Source organism: Vipera ursinii (assembly GCF_947247035.1).
Source record: "Vipera ursinii genome assembly, chromosome: 1".
NCBI classification, from domain to species: Eukaryota; Metazoa; Chordata; class Lepidosauria; order Squamata; family Viperidae; genus Vipera; species Vipera ursinii.
In genome coordinates this window covers 115572982-115595828 of record NC_139512.1, presented here as the reverse complement: position 1 = coordinate 115595828, position 22847 = coordinate 115572982, and the positions used below count along the sequence as shown (strand labels likewise).

Genomic DNA, 22847 nt, shown 5'->3' with positions numbered 1-22847 from the left:
CCATTTTTGGAGCCATATTCACCCCAACTTTTCTCCTCTATATGTACCCACCATTCGTCCAAAAAAGTTCTGTTGCAAACAGTCTTTTCAAAGGGTTTTTTTTAAAAAAATTTTTTAATGAGCATTAAAGCATTAAAAAAGCAGGATGGATGAAGTTTTTTACATGGAGATTGCAATTTTTGGTGAAGAATACAGCAGTTAACATTTTCCTTCTTAGCAGCACTTCCTTCCCTAAACACAATGGCTTCTTTTAAAACTGCTTCCAACAGATTCTTACATATAGTAGATCCGGCACTAAGGTAATTAAGTAACAAGTCGTCAGCTATCAGAAGGTACATTCTCATTCCATATTGGGAAGAAATTTAAAAGCGGTGATTTCAGTCATTGAGAGAAGTACTGAACTCTCTCCTTCTCTGGATAAATCCAAACAGGCACTTGAGAACCTTCGTTCTACTGAGGTTACGTGAACTGGGATTCCTGCACTGAACAGAGGATTGGAATGGATGACCTAATGGCATCTTTGCAATTCTACAATTCTGTGATTCTCCTATTATATAGATCTGCATAGAAAGCTATGGGTTATGAATGTGTCTGCTCCTTTTGGCACAATAATCCAAGTGTTCATTTCTGCTGCTCTCAATACCGGCAGCATCCTGTTCCAGACATAAAAGCACAATTGGCAGCTTGTCTGTTAAGACAATTTAGCATGGTCCCGATCCAGGCTGCCATGAACATTCTTTCTGTTAGGCTTTCCATGTGTCACTTTCAAATAAGAAAATCTAGAAAAGGATAGGAGGAGCATCTGTACTTAGCAGATTTTCAAAACGATTACTAACGGAGATATGGAAAGTTAGCAAGACAAAACAATGAGATACGGACCGTCTGAATGTGTGAGAACTGGTGAAAACAGGCATGTTGTTCGATAATGCACACAGCAAGAACACCAAGACAAATAATTTTATATTTGCTGTTCAGTCGCTAAGTTGTGCTCAACCCCTCGCAACCCCATGGACCACAGCATGCCAGGCCCCCTTGTCCTCCACTGTCTGCCGGAGTCTGACCAAACCCACGTCCTCTGCGTTGATGACATTTCGTATTACCTAGTCTATTTTTCTCATTCTATCAATGTAATATTTTCTGGTATATGTTAGGAATCCTTAATGCACCTGTTAATCTTGTGTTATATTTTCCTAGCATCAGGGACATGTAGTTAATCGTGTCTCCCCAAACACACTGGAGTTTGGGTAACAAGAGATGAAACCAGATATATGGATAAACCACACCTATACACTCCCCACAAGTATAGATTTTTTTTTATTTACAATACCCTATAAAAATGTAAATTTAGAAATTTTCATTAATCATAACCAAACCAAAAAGTAAAAGCACAATAATAATGGACCACTTGATCGTGTATACTGAAGGAGTAACAGTGGGGGAGAAGGCTCAAGGAAGGGGTGAAATGTCCAGTAGAATGTGGTTTCAAGAGGCAAATAGGGGAAGAGAATACTGTGGAGAAGCAGCCAGTTAGTAACAGGAGGTCACTCCTTAGAGCAGGGGTAGGCAACCTCGGCTCTTTTATGACTCATGGACTTCAACTCCCAGAATTCCTGAGTCAGCTATGCTGGGAGTTGAAGTCCATGAGTCATAAAAGAGCCGAGGTTGCCTACCCCTGGCTTAGAGGATACCTACATGTGCAAATTGTTTTTAAAAACAGAGTAAAAATTAAAAAAAAACAAACAAAACTCACCACATTCCAAAAATAAAAATAAGACAACCCAGCAGGACTTAGTAATGTACGATACCAAAATTCAGTAAGATTAATCTGCTCTAGAGGAACTCATTCCTGGCATCTTCTTGGTTAGTCTACAGGGAGATCTTGGTCAGCTTGAAGCAAGGTGCAGGTCAGAGACAAGCTTAGGTAGAAAATGAGTCTTGGGAAGACTAGACACGTGTGCAAAGATGATGTTGCTGCTTCATCACAAGGTTCAGAAAGATGACTACTTTGTAGGGAATGGGCAGCACTACAAGGCGGCATCTACCACAGGAAGAGCAGAAAATAGACTCAGTGGGTCAATCAAGGAGGAATTCCCATCATCTAAAAACACTCCAACGTATCAGAGGCACGGAAACATCAGGCCTCTCCACTTCCACAATAAAAAGACACCACTACCCCTTGGCTCTGTGTTCTTAGCAGTGATACAGGAAGGGTCTCTTCTCTTTAATAGTCCATCAGTAGTGTAGTGGGCAGAGGGGTCTGTGTAGGGAGGAGAAGCCGTTGCAAAAGTGCTAAGGAAAAGGATGGCGGAGCTTGGCTAGAATTCAATTGCGACAAGGGCATGCAGAAGGGAAAGCACCACCCCAACCAAGCTCAGGGCAAGAGAGCAATCTTCTGTGCTGGGCCAGAGACATCATCCCATAAGGATTTATATGAAGAAGGCACTGCCTCCTCTTTGCCCACTAAAAGATGCTGGAGTGACAGCAATGATGGGACGCCAGCATGACGACACTCTTGAGGCCTTCTACCGTATTCCTTGGATCAACCTGGGAAGAAGGGAATAAGAATTGTGAGGCGGGCTGTAGCAATGCTAGCCAGAAAAGTGAACAGTTCAGTCTTTCAGTATACGCTTTCTAAGCAAAAACTGACAATCTGATGAAACGAATTAAAACACTTGTTTATTTGATGTAAACGGTACGGTAGAACCCCTCTTTGAAATAAAGAGGATTATTTATAAATAATGTGAATAAGATTACATTTTTCCACTGCATGAGCTTACAGTCTAAAAAAGACCACAATGAGGAGAAAGGCATGAATAATCATGAGGAATGCCAGAAATTTCCATTATATACACCTCTCTACATCTTATTTCAAATAGGCTGAAAATATTTTGCAAAAAATACTTCAACCTGATTCAATGTTCTGCTCATATAATGACATTTAAAGACGTTACAATTATTGGATTTGGTATAGCCATATTTCTCTTTCCCGACTGTTTTCTTTTTTTATTCTTGTGCTACTGAAATACTGCGGGAATTTTAAGAAAAGTGGACTGAATAAACACTCGTAACATCCAAAGTGTCTCTCCTTCTTGCATACACTCCTTTATTTGCTACTTTAGTAACCCACCTTTCCTTCAGGAACTCAGTGGCAGATCTCCTCCCATTTTTCTCCACAACAACAATCCTATGAGGTAGGTTGCACACTAAGATGGAGTGATCAATGTCACGTTCTCCAGTCTCGTCTTCACTGCTATTCTTTATTTCTTCCCTTCATAGATGGATAATAGGACATACTTACTGCAATTTTGTCTCTAGCACATTCAGCTTTTGTGGATCAACATAGCGAGAGAAGAGCGATAAAAGATTAGAGGGAGTAGACACTGGCTTAGCCAAGACCGCCTGAGGGATCCGAAGAAACTCCCTAATTGCCATGATCATCACTTCCGTCCTGTCAAGGACAAAGTAACAACGGTTATGAAAACAGGGACTTTTATTCAGTGTTAGATACAGAAATTAAACTGCGGACAGTGGAATTGCCCTGGAAAAATGTTGCATTAAGCAAGCCGGCTTTACATTTCGAACAACTTTCTAAAGTCTAAATCACTGTTCCTCAACCTCAACAACTTTAAAATTTGTGCTCTAATGCCCAGAATTGGCTGGGAATGCTGGCTGAGGAATTCTTGGAGTTGACATTTACACATCTTAAAGTTGCTAAGGTTGAGAAAGACAGGTCTAAATGTATCCAATGCATACCATTTACGACTCACCACTGATTATCTTGTGTGAGTTCTGTAGCAGAATCTGAACTTTGCAACTCCTCTCCTCGACTTAAGACCAAGTATAGCAGAGAGAGGCCGAACTAAAGAATGGGGGGGGAAAAACGAAACAACAAAAAATTACATCTGCATACTGCAAAGCAATTCACATATCAATACTCTCCAAATTGAAAGAAAGAAAGCATCCTAGCTTGCTGTCTGGGAAAATGGGCTTTTGTGGCTGACCATGATCATTTTGTGGCCCTGAAAGACTGCCTACTCTTGCACCAAAGTAATTCTCAATTACAGTTAAAGCAAGAGTGATAAAAAGCACGCAAAACTGTCAGTTATCTCAAGGAGTATTACCCCTTAATATAGGGGAGGGGGGGAAAGTTACACTAGCTCAAGAGCTTCATTGAACAGATAGTACAAAAGCATTCCTATCTTAACAGCTATACCCAGGCTACATTGTAGACTAAGTATCATAGATTATCTTTCCTTCATTCTTCAGTCATTTCTGGGGGAGGGAAAATTCTGACATTAGCATTATTCCACATTTCATGAGCATTAAAAGGACCGCATTGGCTTCTAACACAGGTAGCCTTGACTTATGGCCACCTGAAATTATGACTGCCCCCCAAAAGGGGGCTTACAACCCATATTCGATGTTCCAATGGTTGGGCCCCCTCCATAGTCACAAGACTGAACTGCAGGTGCTCAGCAACACGGCCACATTTATGGCTGTTTGTAACATCCCATGGTCACCTGACTTGACGGTATTAACCTACATCAGGGGTAGGCAACCTTGGCTCTTTTATGACTCGTGGACTTCAACTCCCAGAATTCCTGAGCCAGCCATGCTGGCTCAGGAATTCTGGGATTTGAAGTCCACGAGTCATAAAAGAGCCAAGGTTGCCTACCCCTGACCTACATTTCCTTCCAGTTTTCGGCAAAACCATGTCTATAGCGAACAATTAGTTCACTTAACGACCGTGGTGTTTGCTTAATGACTGTGGATTCCCTTAATGGCTACCACAAAACCAGTCATAAAGTTGGATTGGTCACGTGACTGTTTACAACCTATGACTGTAATAGACAGGCTCCATCACAGCCATATGCTGAGGATTATCTATACATCCTGAAAAGAAGTAGCACCCTAAATTGGAACCACCAGGCAGGTACGATAAGGAATAGAGCAAAGCACAGTAAGAATTGGAAACCTTGTTCTGGAGAACTGCTGTGAGGTGGAGGTTGGCAGCTGTGGTCACTGTTGCACTGTGAGGTAGGTTCATTAGCTGTTGTAGGATGCTGGTAACAGTTCCCAATGGAAGATGATAAAGAACAAGGGAAAAGGGCCTCAAGAGGCAGGGAAGCACCTAAAGAAGGTTATGTTAAAACACATGTCACTTAGACAATACACACACTACACAAAGAGATGGCCTGGAACAAATCTAGAGTGCCACAGCCATTTCTAATTTTTTTTAATCTGGTAGAAATCATGGCACATTTTTTATTTGCTAAACAACAGTATGTAAACAGTAAATTTCAGTGGAAGTGGTTACTGGAAAAGAAATGGGGGAATTAAACTATATTACAAATGGAATGAAATTACAGCAAGGTTATTAAATTTTCATTCAAACCAATGTCATTAATGAATCTTGCCACTTTCATGGGTAGCTATCTTTTGGACTACAGTCCTTCTGGATTAAACGAGCTCAAATACTCAAAAGTTTTAATATCATATTTTAATACAAATATTCTAGGTAGTTTCATTCAAATATAAGTCCAACCATTATTTTTATTTAATTTTTTTTAAACTTGGTTTCTTAACTTTTGTATTTTGGTTTTTAATTACCCTGTAAACCGCCCTGAGTCCTCCGGGAAAGGGCGGTATATAAATGTAATAAAATAAATAAATAAAAATAAATAAATTTCCATGTATTTTATTATAACAGTGAAACACCTCAGTAAATTCTCAGGAACAACAAATCTAAAATACAGAAAGTTTCTTTTCATTTCTCAAGAGAATACCTGAAAGTGCACAAAGAAATTTCTGAATGATAAAATTCAGGATTACGAATAACCACAATGGTGTCCTTTGGTTGTCTGGGACAGAATTTTCTTGGATAGCAATGATTATGGAAGTTGTAATCTAAAATGTCCAGAGGACACAAAGCTTATCCCAAACATCTGAACAATTTGTTATGGAAAAATACTTCAATGACACCATTCCTCCAAAAATTAGATTAGTCTCAAGCCTGTGGGCCTTTTGCAAGATCTGGCTCTTCTCTCAGACATGGGGGTCAGGAGGTGGTTGAACCATGAGTTGTGTGAATTTGCTGCTTGACTGGTTTATCTTCTGTGGACTTTCTCCTCATTGGTTTTTATTTTTGCATTTTGTTTTGATGTTTTTATTGTTCTAGCCACCCACCACCATCATCATTGTCATATTTTTTTCTTCAGGTTGCATTTACCTCATCTTGAGCATCTTTCTTGATTAGAAAGGGCAAATTTCTGGCTGTTGCCATTAGTATCTCAGCCGCTTGTTCACTGGACAAGAAAGGTAGGATCCGTGCAACGAGATGTTTTCCTTTACGTATACACATAATCTGTACAAAAGGGTCATCACTAAGTCTGATGGAAGAGGATATATAACTTTCAGTTAGACAGAAACCAAACATGTAACGGTCTTCATATTTTCCAAGTAAAGCAAGCAGATCTCAGGATCTTGGAATAATTTTTGAATTTACAGCATGAAATGTATGCCTTTCAGGGGGTTTTAATGGTGAATGTATGGATCTATGCAAACCCATCCTGAAACACAATAGAGAGGTATGGAAATTTTTTTAGTCTGGACTGTGTCTCTGATTTGACATCTTTATCTGTTTTTATGTTCTTTCTAGTTTTTTACATTTTCCAGAGTCCATTGGAGTTGGGTAGCTAATAAAGTCAAATAAACTATCCCTGGGAGTTGTGTTGGCCATATTGATGTCAAATATCACTTTTTTTTTTGCTTTTATTTTACTGATCACTGTAAGCTGAGCTAGCAATTAAGTGATTTGAAAGAGACATTCAGCTCTCTTTTGAGAAGTGACAAACTGGGAGGAGTTGTTACAACTGTTATGGCAGCAGCACTAAGCCTAAGTCCCAAAATAATAGTAGTAAAGCATGGTGGAAGATAGGAGGAAAAAGGGGGAAACAAACCCCCAAAATATTACATGTTTTTGCACTTTCTGATACAAGGAATCTCTACTAAAGACAGAAGTTCCTTTCATTAGAAAGGAATTCAAAACAACATTTTCTTTACTGAATTGTTTGTAATTCTACCAGGTAGGCTCTTACCTTTCTTGATTGGGCACCTTTCCCCTCAGATTGTCATACATGTCACAGATTTTCTGCTTTCTCTCCTCCATCAAGGCCAACCTGTCCCCTTCCAAACTCAAAAGGTAGCGTCTCTCATAGTCTTCTACATCCAGGAGGAGGCTATATGTCTAGGTAGCAACACACAGATTTTAGGCATGCCACCTAACATTACAACACTTCCAAAATTTGAAAATGGTTTTAAACTGATAAATCAAGTCCACGCTTTATTGACAGTAGATAAGGAACAGATTTCTGATTTAAACAGCAAGCATCTGGCTTGGCAAGCTAGTCTATTTCTGTAAGATCATTTCACTTATTTAGAAACAACACTAGAAGAACAACGTTGATTCAATACATGAAAAATTACGGTTAAGCTATGGGAAGGATGCTCTTCAAGGAGACTATTGTTGAAATTGTATCTTAATTCAAATCAGGACTCATGTTGTTTTGCACTATGGAACTGATTTCAATTAATCTGCTACTGTTACCAGCTGCTGCTGGATGAAGAATGAATGCCAAACTCACTTTTTCAATAGTGAAGAGAGTCTGGCGCCTTTTATCTCGAACCTGCTTCTCCTTAGTTTCCTAAGGAAGAGATAGAAATTACAGCTGAGTGGACATACATTATTCAGAAAATTTCTCTCCCACAACCCGGGAAGAAAATTCAAAAATCCCCTTGTCATATTTGAAAGGAAAAACATGAAATAGTATGACAAAACACCCACTCAAAAACAAAGTAATTGTCACAAGAGAAACTTACATCTTCCTCTCCTCTTAAAGTCACAATAGCATCTATCATTTTGCGGGGGTTGTTCACACTGGAGACGGTCAGCTTCCCTAGCGAGCCCTCAAACTGCACTGCAAGTATGGAAGAAAAACAAGGCAGATGGGTCTGATGAGTCAAAATATCTTCACATGCACTTTTGATGTTCTAGTCTTCCTGCAAGTCAGCTAAATAAAGCAAAGAATGGACAAGGCGGCTCCATTTTGACTTCACTAACAGCTTGTATCTAACCCTACAAAATCCTTCTATTCCTTGGTATGCATAAGCTTGTTTTCCTTTACTGCCTCTACAATATTATGCTAAATCTACTGCAGCGGAATTGTAAAAGTGTTATACGCTGGAGTAAAATTAAACACCATGTGTGTCCATGAGGAGAGGAATATTTTTCCTGAATACAAGAAGCAAGGAAAATAGTAAGGAGCACATCTTTCCTGTGTCCAATGCATAAATTTTCTACTTGCAGATCTGTCTGAGAATAAATTACCTTAGCTGTGTTATCTCAATCCCCCTCCATTCCATTCATGAACTTTCTGTATTTTATCTCCCACGCACTGCATATATTATGTTTCCCAAAAACAAGACCCGGTCTTATTTTTTTTTCCTTCCAAAAGAGGCACCAAGTCTTATTTTCAGGAGATGTTTTACTTGCTTACCTTAGGACCGCCGCAGCCAGGCCTCCCATGCCCTGACACCTCCTTTGCTGTCCCACTTCTTCTGTGGCCGCTCACCATCACTCGTGGGCATCGCCCCCGGCCTCCGTTTCGCCATCAAAGGCCTTCCGGAAAGGCCTCTGTGCAGCTGAGAAACGAGCTTCTGGACAGAAAAACTGAAGCCAGGGGGCGCTGCACGAGTCAAACTGGGGCCAATTTCTTAGCTGCAGAGGCCTTTCCAGAAGGCCTCTGATGGTGAAACAGAGGCCAGGGGCGCCACGTGCATCAATCCAGAGGTCATTTCTTGCCTGCCGAGGCCTTTCTGGAAGGCTTCTGACAGTGAAATGGAGGCTGAAGATGACACGTGCGAGCGATAGCAAGCAGCCTCAGAAGTGGGCCGGTGAGGTGAAGCAGGTGTTGGGACGTGGGAGGCCTGGCTGCAACTAAGGTAAGTGGGTGCGGGGCACGGGGGGGGGGAGGTCCACCCACTATCCCCACTCTAGCTTGATTTTTACCCATGTGCCTTACCCCACCTCGTGCAACCAGGCACACTGGTGTAGGCGGGGTCTAATTTTGGGGGTAGGCCTTATATTGGGTGCATGTGTAAAAATCAAGCTAGGGCTTATTTTCGGGGTAGGTTTTATCTTTGGGGAAGCACAGCATAGACTAGCTTCTTCCTATACAACAGAAACTCACCTGGCTTATAGGCATGCTCTAGTTTCGCCACTTGTGGGGTGATTAGTTTAGTGCGTTCCTTTTTAGGACCATCACCATGCATCTCCTCAGCTGCAGACAGTTTTTCTAGTTTCTGAAAATAGTTCTAAGGCATCGAAAAGTTAATTAGAAGCCAGCTTGAACATCATGAGTTTGCCCTATTTTTGAACAAAATGAGAATCCACTGTCCCACCCAGACAACAAAGGAGAAACTTTGTATAAATGGCCTGCAAGGCGAAGAGGAATAGAAGCAGAACAGAACAATTCCCCTCCACCACTCCCATATTGCATCTGTTTTTGTCACTTTCTTATCTATCCAAGCACCCTTCAGATGCTACTGTTCTGTACCAGCCTACTACCGGCCCTGCAGAAAAGGCAGGGACAACCCCTTTACAAAAAGGCAAGAGGCTGGAACTAAGCCTGCCAAATTTATTGACACAAAACAGAGCAAACAGAACAAAACAAAAACACGAACCATGAAACAGGAGCTATTCAAACGGTTGCCTTCAGCAAACCAGCCCTCCCACACATTCCCCTTTTAAACAGTTCAAGGCGTGGCTTCTCTCTGCCTCTTTCCGAGGTGCCCCATTGCCTTCCTCTGTTTACTCCTGATTGACTGCCTCCTGCGTCAGGCGTCCTTGAACAGGGCCAGCTGTGGGTCATCTTCATCCACGCTGTCAGGCTCACAGCTGGGTCTGCGTCGTAACCAGATGGGAGGGGCCTGGCTGAGGGCTCTGCGAAGCCTCAGGGCTGTTCTCTACAGGCTCTCCAACACCCCCCTCCTCCTCCTCTGAATCGTCCGACCCAACTGCCGAACCTACAGACTGACCCTGAATCACAACAGCTACTGGCTGCATCTTCCATTAGGCACAGCCAGGGGCTATAGAACGGTCACTTGTTCAAATACACAGAACACCAACCTGATAGTAGAAGTCGTCTAAATAAGGATCAGTGCTTTGCAGTTGCATCATTTGAATCTTGGATACCCAATCTTTCTCCCGTTGCAGCATAAGATTAGCATAAGGGTCCTTCCTGATCTGCTCTTGATGGTTATTTCGGTGGCTCCCTCGGTCCCCAGCTGACCCATTTAGATTCCTGTGTTGACTAAAAGAAATGCAACATAATCTGGCAAAATACAATTCACAGCTGTATTCTGTATCCTTTGAAGAAAGTACTCTGTGACAGTAGCCTGCAACTTATAAAATACAAGTCAGTCCTAAGCAGAGCAGCCCCTTTTAAGCAAATTTCTTCACTTGTCATGAAAGACAGCTCCAGTTTAGTATAATGTTATATAATTTCAGTCAATAACATATGTTTTGATAGGGCAAAACAATACTCTCAGGCTGAGTACTTCTTTCAATGAATAGGGCAATGAAGAAACAAAAGTATAAATGGCAGATAGTGGGACAGGTATCCAGGCAGATATTTTCTCAAGAACGCAGGTAAAGCCTTGTTGAAAAGAGCAACTCATTTTGTCAAGTCCAAAAGTTCACCGCTTGCTCTATAAAAATGCATAAGAGGAATACACCTCCCTGTCTGTTCTTCATATCTAGTAAACAGATGCTTTGCTTATGGAAATTCAATTTTAGCTATTATAGCTAATAACTAACAAAAGTCTACAGATTATCTAATACAGTACTGTTAAGGCTCTGGATTTTCTCTCTCCTTGCAATGTATTTTTGAAATTTGTCATACAGCTTTTAAAGAGATTATTCACTTTCCCATAGTTGCTTCTGCCACCCCTAGCTTTAATGATAGGGTTTTATCTAGCCTCTTCCCCTTCCCGGAATTCTTGTTTTACATGTTTATAAACACAATCACTGCACTGCAAGTGTGCAAGTTGCTTGGGACACAAAAATGTGTTACCTTGATGCACGTGGAACGCTGACCTCGCCCTTTGCACTGTGGAAGCAATAAGGCTCTCCTTTATCTTCATGAAAGCACACAAGCGTATTGAATACTCACTTCCTGCTCTGCTGCTGTCTCTGGTGTAAGAGTCGTCGATGTTGTGGATGAAGGTGAGTTGTGTCCGGCCTGAACATCTGTGGCCGAGGTCTGGAAAATAAAAGATCCTTCTCAGAAAGGGCCATGGAGTGTTCACAAACACAGCTCAATCTAGTAGTATGTTAAAAGGATGGTGGAAGAAGTAGGTTACCGTAGATTCTGTAAGTGAGCTCCAGGACATGGGGAGTGGTGTTGCGATGGTGGTGTAGCTGGTGCCCCAAAAAAGGCATGAAAGCCACCGGCTGGAGGCATCATCTGTCCTACTCGGCCCTGGAGCAGTTTTGGATTCATGGGTGCAAGAGGGCTGCCAACAAGACCGGACACCCGTGCAAACTGGCTGGGAGACATCCTCCCTGCCTACAGAGTGGAGAGGGAAAGCAGAAGCATCAGATCTTCAACCACCCATACAGACTTGCTAATAGTTCCACTGCTCCTGAATGCATGAATCAGGAAGTGATAGAGGCACAAGCAGCAAATACAAAGAGGAAGAACTTGGTATAGCAGAAGTGAAGGTTCCACTGGAATGAAAGGCACGTAGCTCTTGTCAGGAAGAAAGCTGCATGTAAGAAAGGAAGAGAAACAAAGGACAAAAAAGAGGGCAAGGCCAGGATACACGATGAATCTGATTTAATTTAAACATACAATTAACAAAACACTCAGGGTTTCATGCATCTTTGGGATTTCAGGTTCTGCTTCTCATGCAGAAAATGCTGCACCCAATAATGGAAATGAGAAGTAGGCTGTTGCTTACCTGTGCTCCTCCGAGTAGCTGTGCTCTCTGGAGGTGGGTGAGAACAGGAGTAACATTAGGAGGGAACGGATGGCCTAAGAGGGACTTGTTCTGGTAAAAGAAATGGAATATTTGAATTCTTGAGGTAAAATTTAGTTTGCTTCTAGATACATTCAGGAGGAGGAGAACAAACAATACAAAAACTAGAAATGCCTGAACAATCAAAGAGAAGCAATAACACCACTTATTCTTTTTATATAAGCAGTGATTTAACAAAAGCACCCAGAATAATTATGTTAAAATACCAAAATAACTTGGACAGCACAATGAAAATGTAGTTAAAACTTTGTAAATATCTAGTACAGCAACTGTCTCTATCATACAGACAGGATAAAGAAAGAGGAAAGAGACAGAGGCTAAGCAATTCAATAAAAAAGGCAATATTTTCTAATAACAAGAGTGCCATACTTTATTGAATGGTCAATATGATCTGCAGATCACAAACCCCTGAAGGGCTAAGTATGGTTTACAGCCACTAGCATGGAGTTAATTCTGAAGCCAACAGCTTTATTGTAAGAGACCCGAGAGTCTTTATCCATAAATTGTTATAAAAATAAAAGCAAGGGTACGAGTATTTTTTTCCATATTCACTATTTGCAAGAAAAGCTAAAGTCTTACGTCCATCTTCCCAAAACTAATAGCTTTCCGAAGTGTTAGGATTACAATTCCCAAAAGTCCCGCTCCTCTTGAAGACACCACGTTATGGAAGTTAGACATGTAGGAAGACTGCTCTGGGAGTCTCCTTTCATTGACATGTTCTCTGCTGTCCACAGAGACTTAAATGGGCTCAAGATCAGAAATTATTATTTCAAAACAGGGCAGGGTGACAATATAATTAAGATTACATTTAGGAGATATCACCATCAGAAACACGGGAAGGATCAAGTGATCCAGGAGACAAGGGGAGGCAAGGCTCATTATCAAAGGCCAACAACATGCAAAACTAACGAGGCAAGACTACCGTTACATTGCAGAGCTGGTTCGGAGACATCCTCTCACTGAAGGGACTTGGATAACGCTGCTGAATTGGGACTCTGATGTGGACAGGCTTTGGACACAGGATCTGTTGGGCAGAAAGGGGAAGAAAGTAGAATAAGCATCCGGGCAAGTTGTTTAAGATTCAACTACCAATTGCTTCTGCCAGTTCCAACTTTAATTCCCAGATACCAAGCCACTTTCACAAATGGAAATAGGACTGGAAGGTTCAGGTTGGCACTGACAGCTGGCCAAAAAAGAAATGCATTCTCCACTGAAGGAGAGCTAGCATTCAGGGTATGCTATCCATTTTTATATTGCATTCTACTTTATTCTGTTCTTTTAAGCATCCTCTAACCTAGATCCATGCACCTTCTATTGCAGAAGGGGCCAATAATACCTGTTGGTTGAAGTTGGGCATGGTGGGCTGCTTAGGGGGCGTCCCAATAGGAACAGCCCTAACAGGAGGACTGCCGATAACCGGGGAGCATGACCGCCTGGGTAGTGCTCGCTCTGAGAGATCTTGCTCCTCGTCTCGGGACTGCGAAGGCCTCTGTGGCAGGGCATATTCCAGCACAGATACGGAGGGCACTTCCTGAACAGGAAAGAAACACATCTGGCATTCCCTTTAAATACTGCCCAATTAATCTCTTCCTCAGGTAGCAGGTAGACTAGCGACTGCCAAACGGTAAACAGAAGTATTTGTGCATCAAGCAAGAACGAACGGTGGAGGAGAGACATTCTTGTTAACTAAACATAGTACGTGCAGTTTGTACATACTAGATTGTTAGAAACATCAGATACTTTTCATCCGTGCCAACAGCTCTTTAGAGAAAAGAGAGCGAGAGAGATGAGAGGATGATAAAACACCCCATCGAATTTAGAAAAACAAATCTGTAAGCAGAAGCAGAAAGACTAGCCTGTACTGACAAGTGGTCTTTCTATCTTCCAGCTTCCAGACGCCTTAGATCTCACTCCCATAATTGTCTGTCAGCTCAACTGAATGGGGGACCAAGTTCTGAAAGGAGGGTACAAACTATTCAGCATGAAATTCCTTTAATCCTCATTTAAAGGGTCATTACATTTCTGATAATTAAAGTTTGTCTAATCTAAATGTTAAAAACTCATTTTTAACATATATTTTTTTTACAGGTTGTCGATTTAAGCCTACTATTTTGTTTGTTAAGCAGTGACGATTGCTAAGTGGCCACATCACGTGACCACAACTGATTTTACGACCTTTTTTTTGTGGTGGTTGCTCAATGAGCCTAGTACAAGTAGTCCTCAACTTACTACCGCAATTGAGCCCAACATTTCTGTTGCTAAGCAAGACAGCTGATAAGTGAGTTTTGCTCCAATTTATGACTTTCCATGCCACAGTTGTCAAGTCAACCACTGCAGTTGTTAAGTCAGTAACACAGCTGTTAAGTGAATCTGGCTCCCCTATTGACTTTGCTTGTCAGAGGGTCACAAAAGAGGATCACATGACCCTGGGACACTGCAACCGTCATAAATATATGCCAGTTGCCAAGCAGCTGAATTTCGATCATGTGACCAGAGGGATGTTGCAGTGGTTGAGTGAAAAACATCAATAAGTCACTTTTTTCAGTGCCAATGTAATTTCCAACAGTCACTAAACAAATGGTTGTAAATCAAGGACTACCTGTAAATGGTGATTTCCGAGGGGGGGACAAAATCATAAATTGTGGTCACGTGACTATGGGAAACGGTTGTAAATGGGCCTGGCTGCCAAATGCCCAAATGTGGTCACGTGAGCGCAGGGGACGGGGGTGCAGACGTTGGAATTTCAAATCCAGGTCTTAAGTCCTTTTCTCAAGGCCTGTTGTACCTGCTAATGGTCACTAAAGTGACCAGTTGTAAGTTGACAACTATCTGTAATTTATTTTTGCAGAAAATTTTAGATAATCTATTAAAATGCTTTAATTCAGTCTGATTAACCACAAACATCTAAGGCAGAGGTCACCAACTTTTCTCAGTTGGAGGGAAAGGCAGGGGGAAGCATTTTACACACGCGTATGTGTGCACGCATGGGGCCACAAGCATGTGTGTGATGCAAATGGGGCGGGGCTAGCGCTTGCATGATATGTGCTAGCCATGCCCTGTTCTTGTGAGGTTCAGCGCCCCAGTTTTATGCCCCGAGGCACAGTAGTGGCCCGTTTTCATGCCCTGGGGCTGTGGCACTACTGTGAGTGGGGGGTGTGTGTGCCCACATGTGTGCACGCTGGTCAGCCTGTCCTGTGGCATGGTGGCCACCAGACCGTGGCCCACAGGTTGGGGACCCCTGATCTAAGGTGCCAAAATATTTAGCAAGGGCTGCCCTCCAAAGTCTCTAGCTGCTCCACCTGGACTATCAATAGATGAAACAAAGAGATAAGATATGGCATGTTGTTATGATCTTTAGGGCACTTTGTTCCTTTTGCAAAACTTCAACAACAGAGATTTCTTTCTATCCTTTGGCCATCCCCAGTTATGATAGCATTTTGATTAAAATCAGATCCTTCATCAGCCAAATGGCTTCTACGTAGCTCTTGAACATTATGTAATGGAAATAAGGAAAGACAGACACCTGAATGGAAAAAACTAATATGCTTGGCAGTTCAGAAACACAATAAAAAGAGCACTGAACCTGAGTGAGGAGTGGTCCTCTAATACGCCTCAAAACTGAGGGCCCATCCCAGATGCTTGAATTGAGGCCACTTGGCTGCTAGAAAGAAAGGAACAAAAAATTACAGAAAGGACTTTACCGGCTCTGTGTGAACCATTGAAGATTAAATCCCATTTCCCCCATCATTTTCATCACTTGCTACACACCTGTACCTGAGGCCTAGTCTGCACAGCCTGCATAATGGCTGGATCTTCCAATTCATTATCAATCACCATTTTGCTAAGCCTCTCTGCCAGGTTTTCCTCATGATCACCCAACAGGTCCATCTCATCGGTAACTCTGTGATCCACTTGCTCTGTTGAGGATGCAGGCTTTTCTTCCAGCTCAGCCAATCTTTCATGTGCTTCCTGCCAGTCATCGTCTACAAAGGAATGACATGAACAGCATTTCCCTCACATTTCTCCTATACAGTATTCCCTCACTCCTCATGTTATTTATTTATTTATTTATTTAATTGATTTTATATACCGCCCTATTCCCGAAAGACTCAGGGCGGTTTACAGGGCAAGTTAAAACAATACAAATAAGTACACTTTAAAATAGAATTAAATAAGACTAGCCCACAACAAATTAAAATTAAAATTAAATTAAAACCCCCTCAGTCCAGGCCAGCAAGATCAAACAACCAAGTTTTAAGGTCCCGGCGAAACGAGCGAAGGTCTGGGGCAGTCCGAAGTTCTACCTTTAATCTCCCAGGCAGAAGATCCACTCCTTGGAACAGAAAGGGGCTTCCCCAGAAATGAACATAAAACCAATTTAAAAGTTACTCCATGGAGAACACATGAGACTGTTTACCTTAATTATGATGTTACATGTTTAGGCAGAAGGTATTAGAGAACCTGTCACAGAAATAAAAAGTCAGGGTATATTAGATATATGAACTCACCAATTGCCCCAGCTCCAAATGTGTCATCATTGAATTGATCAATATCCTCATCTTCCTCAGCCAAATTATGAAAAGCTTCTTCATCTTCATCTAAAGGGCAGTCCTCAAGGGCCTTAAAATAGAAGAAAATCTTAGTGAGTTTAGCCCACTTCTGCAGGAATCCAAAAATATTACTCTAGAAGAAAGTCTAAAAACTGGTTTCCCCCCAAAACAGAACTGGAACCCCAGGACCTATAATTTCACAAGTTGAGATCTTATCTCTGCACTTCCAAAGAATATGCAGCTATCACCGGATAATTTATAATCAAGAATAACTAGGAGTGAACCTAGTGGGAAAAAAAATCTAAATCCATGCTGCCTATAATGCAATTTACCTCCACAACTGACAGCTACATTCTGGCAGCCTTTTCAAACCTGGTACTTTCCATGTGTTAAGCTATAGCTCCATCATCTCCAACCAGTATAGTAAGCCTTACAGGCTTGAGACTCGTTGGATCTATTATTGGGGAAGGCTGCCTCACATTGCAAATTATGGCATTTCATAAGAGGTGAATGATTTGGGGTTCCTTGGGTAAAACATTTTGCCAAGATACTGACTGATTCACGTACCATATACCAGTAGGCCAAACCAAGACACGTTAAGGTATTGTATGATATATGGGCCCAGTCATTGTCTTATCCCTTTTAATTTCATTATATCTATACAACTGCAATTTTACTAAGTATATTTCACTCCTTTCTATGTTGTAATATTACATCATCAATTCCTAATATGCATACAAAAATATAATCTTCGTGGGTACCATGAAGTTAGCATATGTATTTATGTGTATGTGTATATGTGCATGGAGCACATCTTCTAGAACAATTATGGCAAACACTGTGCAGAGGAAATGTCATAGCTTTTCCTGCTTGAAAATAATTTGGTCTTATAAGTAACAAACTGGATTCACATATTTTACTAACCACAATGTTATTTATTTGGGTTTGATTTAACACTTGTGTATGAACCAAATCAATTGTGGTTTGCAATCCATAATATATAATTTAGCACAATGTGCAAACCCTGTCAACTATGGCTTCTACAAACCATTATTAAATAAACTATATTTCAGTACAATGCATCAATTAAACCAATTCCCTGCATAACTAACTTGATAGTTGAATACCACTTGTTCCAAAAGACTTTGTTCTCCCCAATTGAATCATTCTATATAAATACATTTGTAAATTTAATATTTTTATGCTTACACTTCCTTTTTAGCAAGGCACGTTTTACGCAGTGAAGGATTGCAATAATCACTCAATTCAAGATATATTTAGATTAAAATATATTTCACTTTCAAATCATAACAATCTCCCCCCCCCCTCCCCCGCCGAGAGAAAATGAGAATGAAGAATTTATCCTTAGCTTGTACAGAAATTTAAATTATTACAAGGAACAAATCAGGTAGGAGTTTGTCATGAATGAAGCAATTACTTCATATGTGCTTTATGTACTCAATTCAATTAAGTGTCCTATGAAATCTTAAATATTATATGTTGAAGGAGTTAAATATAGCTTATATGCATGTTAATATACAGCAAGAAGTTGTTTTTTAGCTTTTATCCTGGATACCAGGATCAGCCTATGATTGCAGAATAGAGTACAATACTGAAATTAAGGGGGTATGTGTATGTGTGTGTATTACTATAACAGCATTTGTGTTAAAAGTCTGCTTTAAAGGCAGAATAAAGATAACCCGCAATCTACAAAATTACCTTTTTTCAAAAATAATTATTTACCACATTGCCAATATTTGATTATTTATTCTGCAAGTTTTTCTTACATTATCTACCAAAACATTTCTAGATCTTTGGCCTAAAATGTCCAAAGGCTGTTTTATTTCTCATATATATAAACAGTAATGTTCTATTGCAGAGAAGTTAAGGAGAAGGGGGAAGTAATGATGGAATGGGGAGAACAATGCAACTTTCATTTTCTTATTTAATGGGAAATGGATCCATTTTATTAATGCTACCAGTCTAGAGTGCTTTCAGCTGCTCCTTATAGTAACTATTTCTTCAACCACACATCTAGAGATAAAAGAGTGAAAGTGTGAAAACAAGGGTGTGATTACTCACTCATCTCCTTGTTTTTACAGTTATTGTTACAGAACAAAATGCTTAATGGAATTTTAAGCATAATTATAATAAGTTAAGTGATCATGAGTTCATGTTCTTAAACTGATCTGGAAAAATTACACCTGAACTATCTAAAGGCGTTATATGACTTGGGCCACTTTAGTAATTCTAGAAATACAGGTTAAGTATAATGTGATTTTCTATGATTTAGTGAGTTATATGAACCCACCCATACATTTATAGTGAACAGCCTGAAACTATGTGGCATGGCACTTTGGGGTGTCACAGGAAATGTTTGCAACATACATTTCCAAAGCTGGATATTTCGGCAGTCTTTTGACCAAAAATTTTGGTCAAAAATTACTGAGACACTAAGGGTGTGTAAATGTGAAAGTTTGGAAATCTCTAAAGCATAGGCTAAAGGCACACACAATCACAGGGAATGTATAGGAAACAATGAAAATGCTGAATCTACTGTGACTGCTGCCTCTCACAAATGTTACATTTTCCACCTTATAGTTTAGTATGTTGTGCTAAACAACCTTCAAACATGAGTTAGTATATGATACTCTTCCCCTTTGTTATGGGGAAGAGTAAAGTTGAAGTTGAGGTAAAATGGAGATTGTTATATGGAGCTTAGCCCATTAAATTGCCCAGAGAAAAGAGCTTCATATAATACATCTGCATCCTCAACAGCCATGCTTGAACCACCAAACAAAATTCTAGCATCCAAGTTGTCAGTTCAAGCTAATTCATTATGCCTATGTCCTATAGCAGGGGTCTTCAAACTTTGCCCTTTTATGACTTGTGGACTTCAACTCCCAGAATTCCTCAGCCAGCATGCCTGGCTGAGGAATTCTGGGAGTTGAAGTCCACAAGTCATAAAAGGGCAAAGTTTGAAGACCCCTGTCCTACAGGGTTTGGATTACAACTCCTAGTCTTTTCAGCTAGTATTGGCTATGCCGACTAGGAACACTGATGGGTATAGATTCATGTGGAGGTCATCAGGTTGCAAAGGTTACTGTATTGTAATATTTTCCTGCAGGTCTGAATCTCATAAACATCATTAGATTCAATGCTCAGAATAAGAGGAACATATTCTCTCAAAATGCATGGGTCCTGTCCTCCATTGGCAACATCCAAATATAAACAGAGATCAAAACAATAATGGAATTATCAACTAAGGTCCATTTCTTCCAAACAGTTCCAATTTTCATACTCATCTGTGCAGACAAAAGATTACTTCCACACCACTGTAAAAAAAACATCACCCTTAAGCCACATTTGTAATTCAGATTATTGAACTTTTCAAGGCACTGGTCAGTTGCTTACCTTGACTTCTAAGAGATTACTCCTTACCTCCGCGTTTCCCAATCAGTAGATTTTCCTCCCACAAAACCAAAAAACCACCCTTGCCTTCCAATCCTGAAGCACTAGGTCGCAACCTATTCATTTACGTGGATTACATCTAGCTGTGTTCCCTCCAACAATTTTCTCAGGAGAAAAAGGAATAAGTCTCTGCCGGAATTCATGCCGGGGGTCTCTTCATTCGGCTCCACGTGTTTTAAAAGTTTTATCAGTCCCTCGGGAACAGGAAATACTACGAGAAAGCGGGCAATCCCTAAAAGGCCCCGGCTAACCAAAGAAGCTCCAGCAAAGCTTAAATTTCGTGGTGCGGCAAAACGGCTGGGGAAGCGACCAGCCTTCTTCCGAAAGCATCGGCCGCACTCCAGTTAGATCAGGGGTCTTCAAACTTGGCCCTTTTATGACTTGTGGACTTCAACTCCCAGAATTCCTCAGCCAGCAAAGCTGGCTGAGGAATTCTGGGAGTTGAAGTCCACAAGTCATAAAAGGGCCAAGTTTGAAGACCCCCGAGTTAGATCCTGCCTTTGCCACCTTGGTGCGCAGCGATGAGACCGCCGACCGGAACTGGGATGAAGCAAAGAAAGGAGCAAGAGAAGCCCGGTCCCGCCACCCCCACCCTAGAGTTCTGCTCCCGGGGCTGCTCTGCCTGGCCAGGCCGGGCTAAATGGCTCCCAGGCGGGCAGAGGGAGCTTTCGGCTGATAAGATCCAGCCTCTGCTCGGCAAATGCCGGGGAGCTCCCGCGCCGGGTCAAAGGTCACCGCAAGGGTGGTCCCTGGCCGCCTCCCCTCCCGACGGAGGAGGAGGAGGAGGAGGCCCCGCTGGCGCGGCAGACCGGCAGCCCCCGCCGTGCACTGCCGTCCCCTTCTCACCTGGTAGCGGAACATGGTTGGCGGGGCGCGGGGGTCTCCCCCTCCCCGCTGCCCGGGAGGCTCCGCGCGGACCCTGCTCTACCCCGGGAACCCCGCCCCCCCCGGTACGTGCTCCGCGTCTTGACGTATCACCTAAAGTCCACCACACAGATTTCCTCTTGCGTAGATGAATTCGGCGCGCATGCGTCTTGGCGGCCGCCTTTCCTCCCGGTCCCGCTATTGAAAAAGAAAATGTTTTTTTTTTCCTTCGTCAGAGGGGGGGGGGGAGTGCCGCCTTAAAGAGCCAGGCGACCATTTCTTTACAGGAAACGGGCTTAGTCGGCTGTGTAGAGAAAGTCTCCGTATCAATGGCTACTGCTGAGGACCGTACTGTATATACATACATTGGAAGTTTTGTTAGGGCTGTCTTCAGAATATAAAACTGTGATTTGACCCTGGCAGTATAGCCTGTGGGGAAGAACATAAAACGGCTGTGGGAAGTCAGCCGCCCCCCCCCCCGAAATATTTTTGGAAATATTCAAAAGACAGAATGTATTTCCTTAAAGCGTTTAAAGGCAGAAACCAACCCACCCACCCCCGTCCAAGTCTCTGTCCCAAACAGAAACCAAGTCTGCAGAAATGCACATGTGATAATCTTGTCGGAAAGATGAGCCAGGGAACTCGGATTAGGAAGAAAGATCCCTAGTAGAATCAACAACCCCTCACACCAAAAATCCAAAGCAGAGGTCTTCAAACTTGGCCCTTTTATGACCTGTGGACTTCAATTCCCAGAATTCCTCAGCCAGGCACACTGGCTGAGGAATTCTGGGAGTTGAAGTCCACGAGTCAAAAAAGGGCCAAGTTTGAAGACCCCTGATCTAAAGAGTCATCAGCCACGGGGGAGTAGGATATGGCCTTTGGGAGATAATAGGATTAACCCACCACCATCACAATACCAGAAAGGCACACTCAGAGTTAGGTCAAAGTTCATGCCACAGAAAACTCCAAACAAAAGGCCTCCAGAAGGTATAAAAACCCACTCCCTACATATGCTTTCTCTCTTTTCTTCCAGACCCATCTTTCTGTTTGGCTCTCCTCTTCAATAAACTGCAACCTTCTTTCTAAAGCAGTTGCCATGTTGTTTATTCCCGGCTTGGACTGAACCATGATAAAGATTTTTCCTTGGATGTCTTTTTCGGGGCTCCTGCGGCTTCCTTCTGCAGTAAATGGCACACAGTCTCCAGAAGGGTGGGAGGGGAATGCTTTTAATTTCAGATATTCCCAATGGATGTTAAAGAACATCTCAAAGTCTACTCAAAATCAAATCCGGATTGCTGCCCAGCGCTAAGTAATTCATAGAAACAGAAAAGAAGAAAATGCCTTTTTACCATTCTTCCTCTCACTTGCGTGAGACTGGCATAAATCTTGCTAATTTCCCTTGATTTCTTTTTTGTAGAAATATTCACAGTTTTGCCAGTCTGTCAAAGAATTTGGAGAAGGAGAAGGAAAAAGCCTTTCACTGTGCCACAAGTGGACTTGTAGAAACAACCAAAAAGGCGCACTAGTCCAGCTCCTTTCTGACATGGGGAGGCATTCCAATTAACCCAGGACAAAATGGTCAGGGAGGGCAATGACCAGGGATGGGAGAGGAGAGTATAATAAGGTGGCTAGACAGCATGCTGTGAGCCAGTGCAAGACAGAAAACACAACTTTTGATGTGTAGCAGAAAAAAGTCCAAAGTTGCCTTTCCAATGGGTTGGGGTGGGTAGAAGTCAGTGGGTGCTTCTGCCCTCCAGAAATGATTCATAGTCTGTGTTCTCACTGGATCAATCTGACCATGCAGATCAGCCCTAAGTATGGTGCCTGTCTGATTTATTATCTTACTAAATTATGTTACATGAA

General features: G+C 41.8%; 1 protein-coding gene and 1 pseudogene across 6 annotated transcripts in view; one reads left to right on the top strand and one right to left on the bottom strand.

The window, feature by feature from the left end:
- Positions 1-1299: 1299 nt before the first annotated feature.
- On the bottom strand, positions 1300-21108 carry PATL1 (PAT1 homolog 1, processing body mRNA decay factor). 5 transcript variants are annotated; one of them, XR_014491850.1, is made up of 20 exons: positions 20967-21108; positions 16608-16719; positions 15868-16082; positions 15683-15760; positions 13436-13630; positions 13022-13123; positions 12022-12111; positions 11422-11627; positions 11232-11321; positions 10187-10370; positions 9249-9372; positions 7879-7976; positions 7644-7703; positions 7098-7246; positions 6230-6389; positions 4976-5131; positions 3768-3859; positions 3299-3448; positions 1689-2544; positions 1300-1568 (listed from the first exon to the last, which is right to left on the bottom strand). XR_014491850.1 is itself a non-coding variant. In XM_083357216.1 (19 exons), exons 1-19 carry the CDS (start codon positions 20979-20981, stop codon positions 2523-2525), a joined length of 2298 nt encoding a protein of 765 aa, XP_083213342.1. In that variant the 5' UTR covers positions 20982-21108; the 3' UTR covers positions 1300-2522. The 5 variants fall into 5 exon arrangements, 4 of the variants coding, with proteins under 4 accessions (XP_083213342.1, XP_083213343.1, XP_083213344.1 ...); XM_083357216.1 differs by having other exon boundaries at positions 1300-2544; XM_083357217.1 differs by having other exon boundaries at positions 1300-2544; positions 15683-15757.
- The window catches only part of LOC310639052 (olfactory receptor 10V1-like), a 30969-nt pseudogene continuing 29101 nt past the window's right edge, over positions 20980-22847 (top strand). Inside the window, exon 1 of the transcript in view lies at positions 20980-21070. The product of the transcript in view is annotated as an olfactory receptor 10V1-like (transcript). The remainder of the gene's footprint in view (positions 21071-22847) is intronic.

Bases quoted from the DNA above. Each gene is read 5' to 3' on its own strand.
- PATL1 (XM_083357216.1), bottom strand. The intron at 13,631-15,682 runs GTTCAGTGCTCT...TTTCCTGTTCAG, and splicing joins GAGGACCACTCCTCACTCAG to GAAGTGCCCTCCGTATCTGT. The intron at 11,322-11,421 runs GTAACCTACTTC...TTTATTTTCCAG, and splicing joins GCTCACTTACAGAATCTACG to ACCTCGGCCACAGATGTTCA.